Source organism: Xenia sp. Carnegie-2017, unplaced genomic scaffold (assembly GCF_021976095.1).
Source record: "Xenia sp. Carnegie-2017 unplaced genomic scaffold, XeniaSp_v1 HiC_scaffold_25, whole genome shotgun sequence".
In the NCBI taxonomy this organism is placed as follows: Eukaryota; Metazoa; Cnidaria; class Anthozoa; order Malacalcyonacea; family Xeniidae; genus Xenia; species Xenia sp. Carnegie-2017.
In genome coordinates this window covers 5,396,870-5,413,928 of record NW_025813488.1, presented here as the reverse complement: position 1 = coordinate 5,413,928, position 17,059 = coordinate 5,396,870, and the positions used below count along the sequence as shown (strand labels likewise).

Here is a 17,059-nt window from a genome sequence, read left to right as displayed (position 1 = left end):
GTTAAACAAGCACAAAAAAAGTGAATAGTTTGTAATTTTTAGGTAAGTACGAACGTCAGAAATGTGTTCAATATTAAAAAGATCTACAAACAAAATAACACAATCCACTCAAGTTACCAAGACTACTTTTCAAGGTGTGGTCAACAGAAGGACCAGTTCCATAACTCCATGTTCTTCCTTGTCCCCTTATCCAATCAAAGTCGTCCTCCATTCTAGTATTGTGGTAGCTGCAAGTTCCCTTTTCAAAATCACATGCACCTAAATCAAACAGAAAAATGAAAACATGTCGACCAATAATTCAATACCAACTGATGCTGACTAATCATGACGTAAAAACTTACTCCCAATAAATGCTAACAGAGCCGGATTGCAAAGATTAATGAAATTAAAAATTTTAATTTTCCAAGTAGACAACGTAGAAATCAAGATTTATAAGACGGGAAAAATATTTCACGCACTGTTGACGCATATTAACTGACTACCTGGTAATACACATGGACCATCTTTTGAAAGTTTCACGTCATCGATAGCAATGTCGCTTCTATATCCTTTGCCTCGTTTGCCTTCGATCAAAATCTATATAAAAAAAAATACTCCATTATTCATCAAAGGTTTGTTTGAAACGATTGTGCGAGAAATCAAGTAACCAAAGCTCAATTTGAACAACTTGAAAACATAACTTTCATCATCAACTATTTCATTTAAATTAAATATAACCTGATAAGGATCGTTGTTTTTGATAGTAATTTCTGTTTTCTTCCACTCGTTGCCGCGATTTCCATTCATTGTCCACAAGAAATACTTTTTGTTGCCAAACTTTTGATAAACATTCAGTGTCCCCACGTCATTTCCGTACATGTGATACCAAAAACTGAAACAATGACCCAGAGTGGCTGCTTTGTAACTCGGACTTGCAATCACTGCCGTTTCATTCACTTTCGCCCCCGTAGCTTCGATATACATATAATATCCTGGAAAACATATGAAAGTGCAGTAAAATTTACATATAATATCCTGGAAAACATATGAAAGTGCAGTAAAATTTACATATAATTTCCTGGAAAACATATGAAAGTGCAGTAAAATTTACAAAAGTGCTTTCTCAAGATTTCTACAACACTCACAATATATTTTAATAAAATTCAAAAACATTTAACATGCCAGCATTACATTCACCTGTATTTAATACACCAACATTACTAACATTCAAATACATTTAACACACTAACATTACAAACATTCACATACATTTATAATTTAACACACAAACATTACAAACATTCACATACATTTATAATTTAACACACAAACATTCACATACATTTATAATTTAACACACAAACATTACAAACATTTACATACATTTATAATTTAACACACAAACATTACAAACATTTACATACAATAAGTCGGGGCGGATCAATGGTCATTTGATAGGAGGGGTGCATATTTTCCAAGGTGTGTGTGTTTCGGGCATCGTTATCCTAGCTAAAGTTGCAAGATCATTGGGTTACTATGGAGTTTTGTTCAGTCGCACAGATGAGTGAACCTTGCATAATGAAAAGGTTATTATCTTTTTAAAAAAATTTTCATTTGTTTTTTGGTTAATGAATGTGCATTTAGTAATTTATTTCAATTTTGCTAATGTTTCAATAAAAACGTGCATGGTAATACTTAATTGCAAATGGTGGTGGTATTTAATAAAATATGTAATTGCCTTCGAAATGAGAATTTATCTGCACCTGCAATTAACAGACTAACATTACAAACATTCACAATGATTTAATACACCAACATAACATTTATCCAACGATCGTACACTAAAACAATACGCCAACCTTGTGCTGTCCCAGATGTGTGATCGAATGAAGGTCCGGTATCAGAGCTCGGAGTGCCTTGATTATTACGTTTCCATTGATAGGAATCTAACTGGTTTCTCCAACCACATTGCGGATTACTGTCCCCATGGTCTTCAAATGTACATTCAGCTTAAAATGAAAACATATTCAGCACAAGAAACAGATAAAAAGATCAGTTAGAGAAAAAAATTTTCATTCAAAGTTCATTAACGAGTAAGAATTTGTTTCAAAACAACGGCCAAAGATATTAAAAAACCCATCATCAATATAACTTATGATCCTCTACCTGTAGCTGGACAATTCGTCTTTGTGAATTGTATATCGTCGATTGCAATGTCTCCTTTGTAGGATTTACCACGTTTACCCGAAAATACAATCTAAAAGTAACATAAAGTTTTGAATTTAAGGAATAGTTCGACATGAAAACAAAAGAAATCATAAAGCCAACTCTGGGCGTTCAATTGAAATATTCCTTCAAAAATTCCTTTTGTACAAAATAGCAACAAAAAACGTCAACAAACTTGAAAAGATTGTGAATCCTGTGCGAGAGTAACAATTGCTTCACGCCATTCATTTCCTTGAGTACCAACTCGTTTCCACAATGAAGTGTTTTGAGATCCTGACTGCAAGAACATTTTGAAAAAAAAAGAAAATTTTATGGCAGCCGGGGTTTTTCATCACGAAGTTTATCATATAAAATGTTCAAAATGCACTTACCTTTTTGTATACGGTCAATGAATTTATATCTGCTCCATGCATATGATACCAAAATATTAAACAGCCCACGCCGTTTGGTCGATTCATTGAAGGACTGATCAAATTTGCAGTATCATCTGGTTTTCTCGGGGAAGATGATTCTATATGCGCATAGTGACCAGCAGCTACAAAAAAAATTTAGAGAAATTTTATTTTTATAATAAGAAAAACACCTCTGTTAAAAAAATTCTTATACTATGCTATATTTGACAATCTTGAAATCATGGGACCGCGGAGCCTATTGAAAGCCCACTCCCTCTACTTCACCACGCTACATTCTCTAAATAACTCTCCAAGTTGTATAATCATTAAATGACCATAACTATCCCTCCATTTCATGAAAGACATAGACAGTAACTCACCAGTTCCAAGAGTATGGTCAGTACTAGGCCCCGTGTTGAAGGAAGACGTGTGCCCCTTATGAACAGTCCAATTGAAATGATCACTACGGTCTTGAGTAAAACTGCAAAGATTCTTCAGTTCAAAATTGCAGTTATTTCCTTGATTACCAGAGGTAGGACCAGAAGTGGTGGCAGCAGTGGGGGCGGGCGTGTTAGTATTCACACTTCCAGCCCCGGAAGGATAAACTGAACAGGAAGATGCATCATTAGTAAACGAAATGTCGTCCACAGCAATATCACCTTTATAACCAGATGCTCGTACAGCCTCAATAACCAACTGTGAAAAGAAAAACAATGATTCCATATTTTACATTAACACGGTGAAAGATTATATGAAATCTGTCGACGACGCCTAACATACCATGTAATTTGCCGTTGATTTTAAAGGCAGTTTTCCATTCAACCATTTATTGCCTTGATTTCCAGAGACTCTCCATATGGGTAGCAACTGTTGGGATCCACTAATATTCATATAAACAGTAAGATTACCAATATCACCACCAAACATATGGTACCAAAACTTCATACAGCGACCTTGGCTCGGTGTAGGAGAAAACATCTCACTCTGTATACGCGCGAAATCACCAGGGCGACGAGGTAAAGAGGATTCAATGAAAAGATACTGACCTAAAAATGAAATTAAAGAACTTGAGCATTATCACTTACAATAGAAAAGGCAAGTTTTCCTTCATAGACAAAGTTAAAATGAACAATGATGCACAATGACTGTCTTGACTTGTAGTTCAAACTTTGAATTCGTGAAAACAACATTATGAATTTCTACCCATAATAATCCTATCACTGTCTTCAACAACGACGACTGTATTTAATTACAAAGGGATCTGCTGCAGATGTATCACAAAATAGTAAATTTTTAGCTGTCATAAAAATATATGTATTTTATAATTGGAATTTGGCCTTTAACGTTCCAATTTGATTCTTGATCATTCTTCAATTAGAAAATCCTTATATAAAAAACTCACCTTGAAGATTATTGAACGTGTGATCATTACTAGGTCCAGTACTAAAGCTTTGGGTTGAGCCACTACCAAGTTGCCAATCGAAAGTGTCACTACCATCACGAACTTCAAGCCAAGTGCATCTTCCTTTTTCAAAGTTGCAATCACCAGGAAGAGGACAAGAACCATCTTCTAAGCTGACGTCATCAATTGCAATATCTCCTTGATATCCACCTCCTCTAACACCTTCAAACCTTATCCTAGTAACTTTTAAAATGTTGGAAAGAGGTACCTAAAACAAAAACAAAATAAAAATATTAGGCATAAAAATTTTCAAACAAATCATGATTTAAAGAAGTCATAATCTATCCAATTGATCTTCTTATCATACCTGCGCTTTACGCCATAGATTTCCTTGGTCGCCAGTCTTTGACCAGGAAAGCCTGCGACGAAATATACCAGTGTACACATTCAACGTTCCAATGTCTTTCCCACGCATATGGTACCAGAACGTCAGACATTGTGACAATGTTTGACTTCTGTAGTAATTTGAGCTCAGAGACGTTTTTTCTCCCTTAGTAAAGCCACTTGCTTCAACATACATGAAATGTCCTGCCAAAACAAGGCGACAAGTAAAATCTCACCAATATATGATGACGACGATGATGATGACGATGATGATGATAATGATGATGTCACACATAAAATTATTACGTACCAAATTCTGTTCCGTACGTGTGGTCATAGTTAGGACCTGTGAATAATGAAGGTGTACCACTCCCGGTTCGAATCCATTTCATTCCTTTCGAGGATGGCGTAACAGTGTAGTGACATAACGACGCCGATTCAAATCCACACGATCCTATATAATCAAGACAAGTTCATGCGTCATTCATATCACTTACATCAACTCATCAATCCTATACATTTTTTACAACTCACCCAAACTCGGGCAACTTCCAACTTTTAAATCGATGTCGTCAATAGCAATAGCTCCATCAAACTGAGAACCATTTTTAGCTTCAAAAATAATCTAGGTAAAAAATAAGTTGGCAAAAGCGTATCCATAACTCGAATAGTTTTCCATTGTCAATAACAACACTAATAGCCAGTGATATTCAATGATTTACTTAGATAGAACATCTCATTCTTTGTTTGTAGGACTTTCAATCAACAAACTAAGATATTGACCACTTACGTTAGAATGCTGGATGATCTTAAGTTGAACTTCCGCAAGTATCCACCGATCCCCCTGTGTTCCCAGTCGACTCCAGACTTTTCTCTTATTTCCTGAGCCACTAAGTATGTACACATTAAGCATATCGACTGATGCACCGTGCATATGATAAGCAAATGTTAGACAGTTAATGGTTTTATTGCCATCAACTTTTACAGTAGGACTGGTCAATGTTGCCGTGCTTGACGGATATCCACGGGTGTTCACAAACACGTAAGAACCGTCAGCTACGAAAAAAACAAAGAATTTACTAGAACACTTAACAAATATTTCTCATGGTTACGTCATGATGACGTCATATGATACAGTAAATAATATTAAAACGTGTAAAAAGTTCATTTGACCACAATAATGTCGTCGGTCCATAAGCTTTAGTTTTGTGATGTCAATTTAAAAACATTAACCATCGAAAAAAATATGACGTAGAAGGCCTGGTTATGCCATTTCTAATACCATCATCACTCCAGCTATCCTGAAAGCTCAATGACTTCTAAAAATGATTGATTACCTTTTCCAATTGTATGATCTATTCGTGTTCCTACTCTAGACTGTGTTGCTTGAGTTCCGCTTTGCCTCTTCCATTTGTATGAGCCAGGAGAAAAACCAAGTCTCCAACCACAACTATCGTATTCAAAATTACATCCGAAGGGTATGGCATCTCCTGGCAAAACTGCACACGGAACAGAGGTAGTGGCAATTGTTATATCATCAATTGCAATATCACCTAGATGATTATAACCGCTGGTTCCTTCAAACACGATCTACAATATGCAAAGACTCGTTTATAATAGAACATTTGCAATGACAACAACTATCCGAAAAATATCCTCATCGTAAATGATCACTTTATAATCATGTTACATACAGTGAGAATGATACATAGGAAATCGATATAATTGATCTTTTACACGTAAGCTAGAGTGAACATGGTGATTAAGCATAAATATACTTAATTTATCACTTTGATAGTGAGTAAAACATGATATTTTATAGATCAGTTAAGGCTTTACCCGAGATTTCACAGTATTTACTATTGACATGAAAAAGAAAGATGATGATGATGATGATAAACTGGTTTTTTGGCTTGGAAGGCAACAAATCAGAAAAAACTAGTGATCCAAGGACTGTTCAAAGTTTCAGAAAAAACAATGCATTTTGACTTGTAGCTAATTTGAATCAATCATAAAATGTTTCATACATTTATTTTCTTTCTCCATAATCTCACAATTAATTTTGATTAATGTATCAGGAAACGAGCATGCATTAACTTCATGAGTAATAAAAACATTTCTATTAAAATCTATCACAAGCAAAATAACTGCATGAATAAAAATCTACAAAACTGAAAATTCTCAAATAATAAAATAAATTTAAAAATCTTACCACAAATGGTTTTGAACTCTTGATAGGGATTTGACCTTGTATCCATTTATCACCCCTATTACCTCCATACGTCCATACACGCGACTCAGACTGTTGAACAACTTTCAGTAATATCGATAATTTATTAATGCCATCACCGTTCATGTTAAACCAGAATTGCATACACTTCCCAGATGTTGGAGATAAAACTTCAGACTCTAAACGCGCTTTGTCACCCCATTGTCGTGGAAAGGAGCTTTCAATGTAAATAAAGTGTCCTTTTTTTGTTCCAGTAGAATGATCAGTAGATGGTCCTGTTCCAATAGATGACGTTTTACTGGCTCTTATCCAATCAAAATTATCATTGATGACATCAGATTTCACGTTCACCCACGTACATAGACCGTTTTCAAAATCGCAATTTCCAGGATCTACGCATGCGCCGTTCGAGATAAGAACATCATCAATAGCAATGTCACCAAAAACTCCAGATCCTACTCTGCCTTCGAATATTATCTATAAACATTAATCGATAAGTATACGTAAACTTGTAAAAATAGATATACAGCAAAGATGTTACTCGTGTTTTACCCACACAAGCAGAGGTGGGTAAACACAGTCGTTTGTTCAACTTTAACGAATTAAACACAATTCAACTTGCTATAATCAAGTCATCGACTGCATTTCATTTGAGATGAAGAAAACAAAACAAAAGGAATCGCTATCTTAACTTATGGCTGACAAATCTTACTCGAAATTGTGATGTACTCTTGACGGTAACTTCACCAACCCTCCAAACATTACCAAGGTCACCAGTCATCGTCCATATAACATTGCCACGATTGCTCCCAGATTTTAAAAGTACGTTCAATCGGCCAATATCTGTACCGAGCATATGATACCAGAAACGCAGGCACTTGCCCGAGGTTGATTTCATTAATGGACTCTCTAACAATGCTTTATTGCCCTTTGATCGAGGGGAAGATGCTTCAATATACATGTAAAAGCCTAGAAAAAATTTGAAATTTGAAGGACAAAGATTTTTACAAACCTCGGCTTATCATTCATGAAAAATGAAAATTGACACATGTTGTAATATTTTCTACATTAGACAGTAAAAAGAATGCTGGAATGAAAGTTCTAAATACCTTGATCAGTGCCATAGGTATGATCATTACTAGGTCCAGTCCCGAAACTCGAGGTACCACTGTTTGATCTTGTCCAATCAAAGTTGTCACCTAGGACATTCCTCCATCCACATAAACCTGGATCATCAAAGGTGCACAGAGACTGAGAAGGACATTGTCCTTTTTGCAAAGTGACGTCATCCAATGCAATGTCTCCCCGATAGCTTTTCCCGATAACACCTTCGAACACTATCTGATATTGATTTTGACTGGTTATCGATACAGTTGCATGACGCCAAATGTTGCCTTGATTTCCACGACGTGTCCACACAGGGTTACCAAGCTTTCCACTAGATTTTATGTACACGTTGAAATTATCTACATCAAAACCATACATGTGATACCAAAACTGCAAGCATCTCAGATTCGTTGATTGTAACAGTGGACTGAGCAATCTAGCTGTATCGTTGGGCTGGCCAGGTAACGACGCCTCGATGTAAAGATAATAACCCGAGCCTAGAAAGAAAACCATTGAGTTGTATTCACGACCTTTTTAACAGACAGGAGAGGAGATAATGTGTCACAGCGACCAGTTAAAGTCATTGTAAGGTATTGAGGACAAGCTTTGACAACATTGAATATCTGCCATAAAAAAACTTTATGTATTGTTTAAACTCTCTCTAAAGAGTATATTTCATATTTATCGCCAAGATATGAAAAAGCTTCCAAGAGAAAAAAGAAAAGCATTGCAATGCTTCAAATTAATAATCTAAAAACATCTCAAACAGAAAAAGTAGAAAGAACAATATCATTGAAGTTCCACTGTACCATTATTAGTCGTATGATCGTAGTTGGGGCCCGTGAAAAGACTTGGTGTTCCTCGATTTTGTCGTTTCCATTGAATGTCCCCCGTTCTATCGTGTTTCCAAGAACAGATTCCAGTATCAAAGTTGCAATCGCTCGGTGATGGAGCTTAAATACAAATTATAAACTTGTAAGAAAAATAGTAAACGATAAACTAATGTAGCAATATCAGTGTAATTTAAGAACCAAGTCTAATGTAATCTAACGGATACAGAAAATTATTTCCCCAAGTTTTGCCTTATTACTGACTTAAAAAGAACGGAGAAAAATCACCTGGAGTTGAGCCAGCAGTAGTTGGTGCAAGAGTCGCAAATGTGACCGGAGTAACCGTGACAGAAACAGGTAAAATAGAGCATGCTCCGCTAGCAAACTGAATATCATCAATAGCAATGTCACCTGTAAAGGACCTACCAATAGTCCCTTCAAATAGAATCTAGGAAAAGCATATAAACTAAAACATAACTAAATAAATTAAAAGGTCTAAAAACACCACGACAATAGCAAGAGAAAAAATTTCTATTTAACGATAACCAAAAATCTCTGAACAACAAACAACATATTCTTAGTTTACCTGATAAACAACGTTGCTTCTTATAGGAGCCTGCCCGAATTTCCAGTCCTTTAGATGAGCAGATTGTTGTCCATTCAATCCCCAGATAACCTGTTTTGTAGCGTTCGTCTTGTAGTACACTTTCAGAGCACCAATCCCAGAGCCATACATGTGATACCAAAATTTTACACAACGACCTGATGATGACGTTTTGAAGAATTCTTCTGACGTCAAAAGTGCTCTTTCTCCTTGTTTTCTCGGAGAAGACGCTTCTATATACATATAATAACCTGGGAAAAAGCAAGAGAAATAAGTTTTTAATATGTCGTACCTCAACTCATTAATCATGACCAATACGAACGAACGATATTTTGTTGAAAACTAAGGGCAGTTTCGTTTATATGTTTTTTAAATTTGTCGTTTTAATGAACCTGAGTTATTTTGTAGCGTGTGATCCACAGACGGTCCTGTCGAGGAACTAGATGTACTGCCTTTGCGCCGAGTCCAATCAAACTTGTCATCAATGAGGGAGTTGGTCCATGTGCAGGTATCTCGCTCAAAATCACAATCACCTTAAAGAAAAGTGACATTTATGAAAACATAAATACCATTTCCAGTTTCAAGTTACTCTCATAATCTCTAATTGACCAAGAGTAAAGAATCGCATTATCTAAAGCATTTGTTGTATAAATTCATCCGTAGACATAGTGTAAAAGTTATTATCTGTTTCAGTGCAACAACATAAGATATAAGTATAAGCTTTGGATGATTATTGTCGACATCTTGCTAAACCTCATCCAATAACTGAATAAATAGACTGGAATTACTGAATTGGTTTATTAAAGATTATCATTTTAAAGTAGTTAGTCATAGAGTAGTGATTATCGCACCAGGAGGAGGACACACTCCATTCAAGAGCTCGACGTCATCAATTGCAATATCTCCTTGGAATCCACTGCCAACAACACCTTCAAAAACAGCCTGATAATCATAAGATGGTGACGTTATTGAAACTCGAGCAATACGCCATATGTTGTATTTTTGCCCAGTTGCCCACCACACGCGAACATTGTATGGAGAGCCAACTTGAAGAATCTGAAATTAACAATGATTGTACATCAAACAACTGAAAACAGCATTTAACGAAAATACCCACAATACAGCTCTTTCCATTTATTTTAAAGAACGAGGGCTTACGGTGGCCTTCTAAACATGTGTCAAGTTTTTCATACTTAAAGCGTTTAGCCCGTTCAAATAATGAGCAATAATGGTATGAAGTAGGTGATAAAATCCATGTATACTTATAAATATGATTACCCTTTTATAAATATTGAGTCTTCCAATGTTACTACCATACATGTGATACCAAAATTGCAAACAACGTCCAGACGTTTTGGTAAATGTAGGTGATATCAGTTGTGCTTTATCGCCTTTTCTTTTCCCTGTTGCTTCAATGTACATGTAGTACCCTGAATGCAAAAAAATGCATTTATACAATCATGATAATAGTTATTATTGAGTGCTTCCAGGTTTTACAATGAAAATATGTTTCCAGATAAAATAACATATTTTTCGTAGCAATGAAACAAACAAATGTACAGTGGCGGTTTTTTCCAGATCATTCAAAGAACAATCCTTTCATCAACACCAATATCAACATCAACACCAATATCAACATCAACACTAACCCTCCAGATATGAAGCGAAACTAAATTAATTTAAGGTGCAATAGCAGTTGAAGACAAACACAAGGTCGAAAAAAATTTGGTAGCAATGATTCCATTCTACAAACATCATCACACGACACAAGTTATTGTTGACAATAAATAATAAATTAACAATTCTTTGAATGCTTGTATTCATTGCAATTTTAGGTCTTAAATAGTTGTCAAACTGTTGCTGAAATTTATTTGTTCAACAAACCTGCAGATGTGCCAAATGTGTGGTCAGTGGAAGGACCTGTCCTGACGGAGGCCGTAGCACCCCTTGCTCTGGTCCAATCAAAATCATCCTTTGTCGGCTCATTTGTCCAGCCACACAATTTACTTTGTTCGAACGAACAGTATTCGAAAGGTGGACATAAGCCATTTGTAATACTTAAATCATCGAGCGCGATATCACCAGCATATGACACGCCACGTACAGCTTCGAACAGGATCTAAACATAAAGTAAAAATATAATTACGAAATATCTGACCCAGATACAAAAAAAAACCCCAATAAAACATGGCAGGAAGTAAACTAAAAATTAATCCTCAGAAAAATTTCTTAAAATTTAAGATAGAAGACTTTTGAGTAGAACAACCTTGAATGGTAAACTCGATCGATGAAAGACCATTCCCTTCTTCCACTTATTTCCTTGCGTACCAGTCATTGTCCATGTAGGTTTGGGTAACGCACCACCAACAGTTTGGATATACATGTTCAGAGTACCAATATGTGCACCATACATATGATACCAGAAAATGATACAGTTACCAGGACGACTATTGGGGGAAATCTGTTTACTCACGAGAATTGCCTTGTCTCCAAACTGCCGTGGAGACGAGCTTTCAGCATATACATAATATCCATTTTCTATCAAATAAGAAATCTTCAGTTCGTTACAAAGACAATATAAATTATTCTTTTATAATAAATAACTATATACCGGTAACTTGTCGTAATATAAGCATGTAAAAATTTAGTAAACTTGAAAAGCTTACATATTCACTATTGACAAGCTGTATTATTTTTTCTTTCCCAACGATAATTTGTTAAGAACACGATTTACGCCATACTTACGGTTTTTCAAAGTATGATCGGCAGATGGACCAGTATTTACAGAGGAAGTGAAACCCTTATTACGAATCCACTTGAATTGTGCACCAGAACCATGGCTCCATGAACAGAATCCAGTTTCAAACGAACATCCAAACTTTCCAAATACTACGACATAAGAACGTCATCAATGAGATTTATATAACGTCAATAGACTGCAGTATCATTGCAATGTACACAAAGATCGTCACATACCTGGTGTTGTAGGGTTTAGTGTAGGTAATATGGTAGTTGGTTTGGGTGGTGCAGCAATTTTAGGTGATACACTGCATGCACCAGGAGAATATAAGATGTCATCAATAGCTATATCTCCTCTTGATCCTCCAGTCAGTACAGCTTCAAACACCAACTGAAATGTATAAAGTAATAATTTTTTGTATTTTTTTCATTATCTATAGTAAAATTTCCTTCTCTGCTTATCCTCCATTACTTCTTAGTTCCCATACATTTATATAATTTTTCACTTAATGTAAAAGGGTTTTTTACTCCAGACCGACCATGTGTGTTTGCAGACAATCATCTGCAATCCTTCACGAAATAAATACCTGAAAGCTATCACTACGGCTGACCACAGGGGCCTGTCCTTGTTTCCATCCGAAACCCTGATTTCCATACAAAGTCCAAACGACGTTTTCAGTAGCATTCCCAGCTCTATTCTTTATGATAACATTCAGTTTACCAATGTTTACACCATACATATTGTACCAGAACTGGAGACAAAAGCCCCGACCAGTTGTCCGAGGGAAACGACCAGTGACAAGACGGGCTTTTTTACCTACACTCTTGAAGCTAGCATCCACAAACATATATTGACCTGAAAGACAATAATAAAACAATCTTGTTACGAGATCTGCACCAATAAGTAAAACTGAATAAAATTCAAAAATACATGGCTATCAACCAAATAAGAAGAAAGCCTTCTGATAATAAAGACCAAATTGTCTTTTCCATAAAAAGTATAACATTTCATAAGTTATCATAAATAATGACCATCAAAACAAGGTGCCAAAAATCTTTCATTCAACTGTCTACTATAAAGTTAAAATTTTTACATCTACCAAAAAGGAAATACGATTATGTGGATTCATTTGAAAAAATTCACATCAAAAGTTCAGGTTCTCTTTAAATATATAGTTTTTTCCCTATGTGTTTTGGTAATGTGCTCTTACCAAAGATGCCACCAGTAGTATGATCTCTCGAAGGTCCTGTAAAAGACGATGGCGTAGAGCCTTGACCTATCAACCAGTCAAAATCGTCTTCTGTGACGTCATTTCTCCAAAAACAGTAATCCGGATATTCAAAGTTACAGGTACCTGATGGAAAGGCAACAAGAATAATATAAAATGTTAAAAAATAAAAAAAAAGTGAAAAACAAGAAGTTTAATTGAAAAGGGGGTAAAAAAAGCATGATGAAATTCTTCTTTCTAGTACTGTATATTCGTAAATATTTTACGACCATTCCAAAGGTTTTGTTGCGGTAAACTTGTTGTCAAAAAATTGTGATGTTTTTTTTACGCTATGTAAGACGTTTTACCTTTCCCATAACATTTCTTTTTCAACACATTAATATCATCGATCGCAATATCTCCACGATATCCTCGACCACGAACACCTTCAAATGTCATCTGTTAAGCAATGTAAACGTTTCAACTTTGAAAGATCGACTATTTATATAATAATAAAATAACGTTTTCTAAAGGAGAAACAAAAGTTCAACAAAACCGTAATATTACAATGGATTTTTGCTGTAGAATGCTACAAAATATAAATTTTTTCCAACATGTGCTCATGTCATCGTAACAAAACATTCTTTCACCAGAAAAAAAAACACACACAAAATATAGTAAAGAAAGGCAAGATGATACTGAGAAAATTATACTTGTATAAAAAGACCATAATCACTACATTTTATTGCATAGTGTATAAACGAACAAATGCTGTTGCAAACTTCCATCTATTTTCCTTGTATGTTACAAACGACAATAAAAATTTAAAAATTTCATACTTGCCTTAAATTGTTTTGCAGAATTGATAGAAATTTGAGCTAAGAACCATTTGTTCCCTTGAGTGCTAGATTTACTCCAGGTTTGCAAAAGAGATCCTCTAACATCATTTACTCTTACATTTAACGTCCCTGAATGAAAATAACTTAAGTTTGAACAGTTGAACTTTAAATGTCGGAACACTACGGTGTAATAAATACATTTATAAAGATAAAAAACACGTTTTTCGTATAGATTGTAGAATTATAAAAAATGCGTATTTGTGTTTGTACGATTACCTATATTTGAGCCATACATATGATACCAAAATGTCACACAGCTTCCCTCAGGATTTGAATCAAATGTTGGACTAGTGAATGTTGCTTTAGCACCAACAAAAGAGTTACTCGTTTCAAGAAAAAGATAACGTCCTAGAGTTTAAGCAAAATTCAAGAAAGAAAACATTAACGCCTGCTAACATATATTATTTTCATGGCAATTCAACGAAACATATCGTTGTTCGAATTATTTTCTACTTTGGTTTCCACTGTAAGAGAATAGCTGACATGTGCCTGAGTTTAAATGACCTCTAAATCTTTAAACGGAATGCTAAATTTTAACAAATCTCTACAAAGATCTTTCGGTCACAAACTAGATGGCTTGAAACAAGAGCCTTAATCAACTTAATCATTACCTCTTGCATCTCTGAGAGTGTGATCATTGGAAGGACCTGTGCTTATAGATGGTGTCTTTCCACTTCCTACTAACCACTTCAAGGGTCCTGGACTGAGAGTATAACCACAATTCACAGGAAACTGTTCTTCAAAGGAACAGTAATCTGGAAAAAGTCCAAAATAATCAAAATCAATTGAAATTACCATAAAACAAAAGAATAGAGGGTATTTCACTACAGCCTCGAACCACACATTGATTAAAAAAGTTTAAGAAAAATTCCTACCACGAGTAGTACAAGATGTCATAAGATAAATATCGTCAATTGCAATATCACCAAGAAAGCTTTTCCCACGAACAGCCTCGATAACAAACTGCAACACAAAAATAAAATTTTCTTCTACTGAACCAAGATCATTAACAGCGAAAACATTATCAAAACGATTCTGTCTAGAATAGTGTAAATCTATTGGAAGAAATTCTTTTACCAACCTTATATGATTCATTCAAATTGACACCAACTTGTGCTTGATACCACTTGTTTCCTAGTGATCCAAAGCGACTCCACGCAGGCAATCCCATTTTATTCCCAGTTTTAACGTAGACCTGGATAGATATGAATGTTGAAGGCACTGAAGAAAATTTCCCCGACAACGTATCGGAAAAAGTCAACACATTGGCAGGACCGCCAAAACAGGGGGGAAAGGGGACAATTTGCATTTTCCCTAAACACTTACCCTCGTCCAAAAAAACAATATTGTAAAACGACATGCTATATAAAAATACGCAGCCTATTTTTGTGAGTTTTCTTTGTAAAAAGTAGAAAATTGGGTCTGCCAAATAACTAAATGCCACAATGTAGCATGGTAGCAAATTACAGGATTGTGACATATCATAACTAGATTTACATCAATTTACCATTTTTTATAAAAAACCCCCCAGCTAAATGACTGGTAAAAACGAAAAAATTAGTTTTATGTGAACAAGCAATTCGAAGGGCTTGATCATAGTATAGACAACAGCACTATGTTATGATAAAGAGGAGTTTTACCTGAAGTTTACCAACGTGTGGACCATACATGTGATAATAGAAGTGGAGGCAAGATGTGCTTTTGCTATAAGCAGGCGAAATCAATCGAGCTGTGTCATTTGGTTTTCTTGGAGATGATGATTCAATATACATATAATATCCACGAGCTTCAATAAAACAACGAAAGTTTCATTAGTATTTACGTTTATTAAAGAATAACATAATTAAACCTGTGAGAATATTTACTTAAACGTCACTTTGCTCGAATATGACAGAATTCGGGATTCCTCATTTCATCGATATAAACATGAATATAATGTGTGTTCCACAATCACGGGCTTTTTATTCTATCTTAAGTTTCTTAAATAAGTATTTTGCTAATATCGAAATATACAAATAACTTATTCCAACATACGTACAACTTACTGGGAACAAATTTGAAAAAATTTTGGGTTTGGTCACAATTAACTCCAAGCACCAAGTTGACACCATTCCATGGAGAAGTGAATCCTCTCTCCGGCTTAAGACACCACTTGTTCTTGTACTGAAGCGATCCCTTCTTTGTCCAATTCCAAATCATGTTGCCATCACAATTTCGATAAACAGCAATCTAAAAATGTAGTTGACAAGAACAAAATATATTGATTAAATCACATCTCTTTGATAAAAATACCACTGACACCTTTCTCAAGTAAACCACATTTCTTGATTTGATGTACAATTAAAGCAAAGATTTCAGCGATAACTTTATTTGATAAAACCAGCGCGCTCTAGGCTTATTCTCTGATATACCTTTGCGTTAGTTCGTTCATTTATTGGCCTCACACACATATTGTGTTTGGTGTGCATTAACGTTCCATTTGACCAGAGTTTAAACTCTAGTCGCTCTTCTCCACAGCCTGCGTGTATTACCAACTTCTGAGCATCAGCAGGCTTAGTAAAACCTCCATGATGAATGTGGATACACTTTCCACCTCGATGCATGATTGAGCCAGGACCTTGGTCTTTATTTGCTAAGATACCTGAAACAACATGAGAATATGTTTATGTTTGGTCTCACTACGATTATTTGTAATTATTTTTTTGTGTGAAATAGAACGCTAGGTCATGAATTATCACTATGATATCACTAAAGATAAAAGTTATGCAAAAGTTATGCAAAAGTTATGCAAAAGAGCTCTAGAATTCAAACTAAATCATGTAAAAAGAAAGCTACCGGCACAGTATCACAATTATTATTTTCTTTTATCAGCAGTTGAAACAAAAGCAAAATTTCAAGACTCTTACCCACTCCCTTGGTGTGATCTGTTGTTGGACCAGTACCAGAAGAGGTAGTATGTCCTTGATGTCTAGTCCAGTTAAAATGATCACTAGAGTCTTGACTCCATGACGTACATTTTTTCTCAAAGTTGCACGAGAAGGGCCCAACAGCTGCACAAA

The 17,059-nt window shown here is 35.2% G+C and overlaps 1 protein-coding gene across 3 annotated transcripts in view; it reads right to left on the bottom strand.

The window, feature by feature from the left end:
* The window catches only part of LOC124452685 (MAM and LDL-receptor class A domain-containing protein 1-like), a 61,421-nt gene that overhangs the window by 30,219 nt on the left and 14,143 nt on the right, over window positions 1-17,059 (bottom strand). For all 3 annotated transcript variants that reach the window (XM_047003274.1, XM_047003271.1, XM_047003273.1), the window contains exons 22-61: window positions 16,907-17,050; window positions 16,412-16,641; window positions 16,046-16,229; window positions 15,641-15,786; window positions 15,082-15,195; window positions 14,876-14,963; window positions 14,612-14,755; window positions 14,217-14,348; window positions 13,945-14,069; window positions 13,470-13,560; window positions 13,105-13,248; window positions 12,481-12,749; window positions 12,131-12,284; window positions 11,900-12,043; window positions 11,421-11,692; window positions 11,039-11,273; window positions 10,433-10,584; window positions 10,006-10,210; window positions 9,547-9,687; window positions 9,137-9,405; window positions 8,839-8,998; window positions 8,530-8,673; window positions 7,723-8,217; window positions 7,326-7,582; window positions 6,596-7,090; window positions 5,721-5,973; window positions 5,174-5,439; window positions 4,918-5,008; window positions 4,694-4,837; window positions 4,367-4,587; window positions 4,000-4,267; window positions 3,378-3,643; window positions 2,978-3,293; window positions 2,577-2,740; window positions 2,381-2,482; window positions 2,146-2,236; window positions 1,839-1,988; window positions 718-971; window positions 483-576; window positions 118-258 (exon numbers count right to left, since the gene is read on the bottom strand). In XM_047003274.1, the coding sequence (XP_046859230.1) occupies window positions 118-258; window positions 483-576; window positions 718-971; window positions 1,839-1,988; window positions 2,146-2,236; window positions 2,381-2,482; window positions 2,577-2,740; window positions 2,978-3,293; window positions 3,378-3,643; window positions 4,000-4,267; window positions 4,367-4,587; window positions 4,694-4,837; window positions 4,918-5,008; window positions 5,174-5,439; window positions 5,721-5,973; window positions 6,596-7,090; window positions 7,326-7,582; window positions 7,723-8,217; window positions 8,530-8,673; window positions 8,839-8,998; window positions 9,137-9,405; window positions 9,547-9,687; window positions 10,006-10,210; window positions 10,433-10,584; window positions 11,039-11,273; window positions 11,421-11,692; window positions 11,900-12,043; window positions 12,131-12,284; window positions 12,481-12,749; window positions 13,105-13,248; window positions 13,470-13,560; window positions 13,945-14,069; window positions 14,217-14,348; window positions 14,612-14,755; window positions 14,876-14,963; window positions 15,082-15,195; window positions 15,641-15,786; window positions 16,046-16,229; window positions 16,412-16,641; window positions 16,907-17,050 (7,755 nt within the window). The remainder of the gene's footprint in view (window positions 1-117; window positions 259-482; window positions 577-717; window positions 972-1,838; window positions 1,989-2,145; window positions 2,237-2,380; window positions 2,483-2,576; window positions 2,741-2,977; window positions 3,294-3,377; window positions 3,644-3,999; window positions 4,268-4,366; window positions 4,588-4,693; window positions 4,838-4,917; window positions 5,009-5,173; window positions 5,440-5,720; window positions 5,974-6,595; window positions 7,091-7,325; window positions 7,583-7,722; window positions 8,218-8,529; window positions 8,674-8,838; window positions 8,999-9,136; window positions 9,406-9,546; window positions 9,688-10,005; window positions 10,211-10,432; window positions 10,585-11,038; window positions 11,274-11,420; window positions 11,693-11,899; window positions 12,044-12,130; window positions 12,285-12,480; window positions 12,750-13,104; window positions 13,249-13,469; window positions 13,561-13,944; window positions 14,070-14,216; window positions 14,349-14,611; window positions 14,756-14,875; window positions 14,964-15,081; window positions 15,196-15,640; window positions 15,787-16,045; window positions 16,230-16,411; window positions 16,642-16,906; window positions 17,051-17,059) is intronic.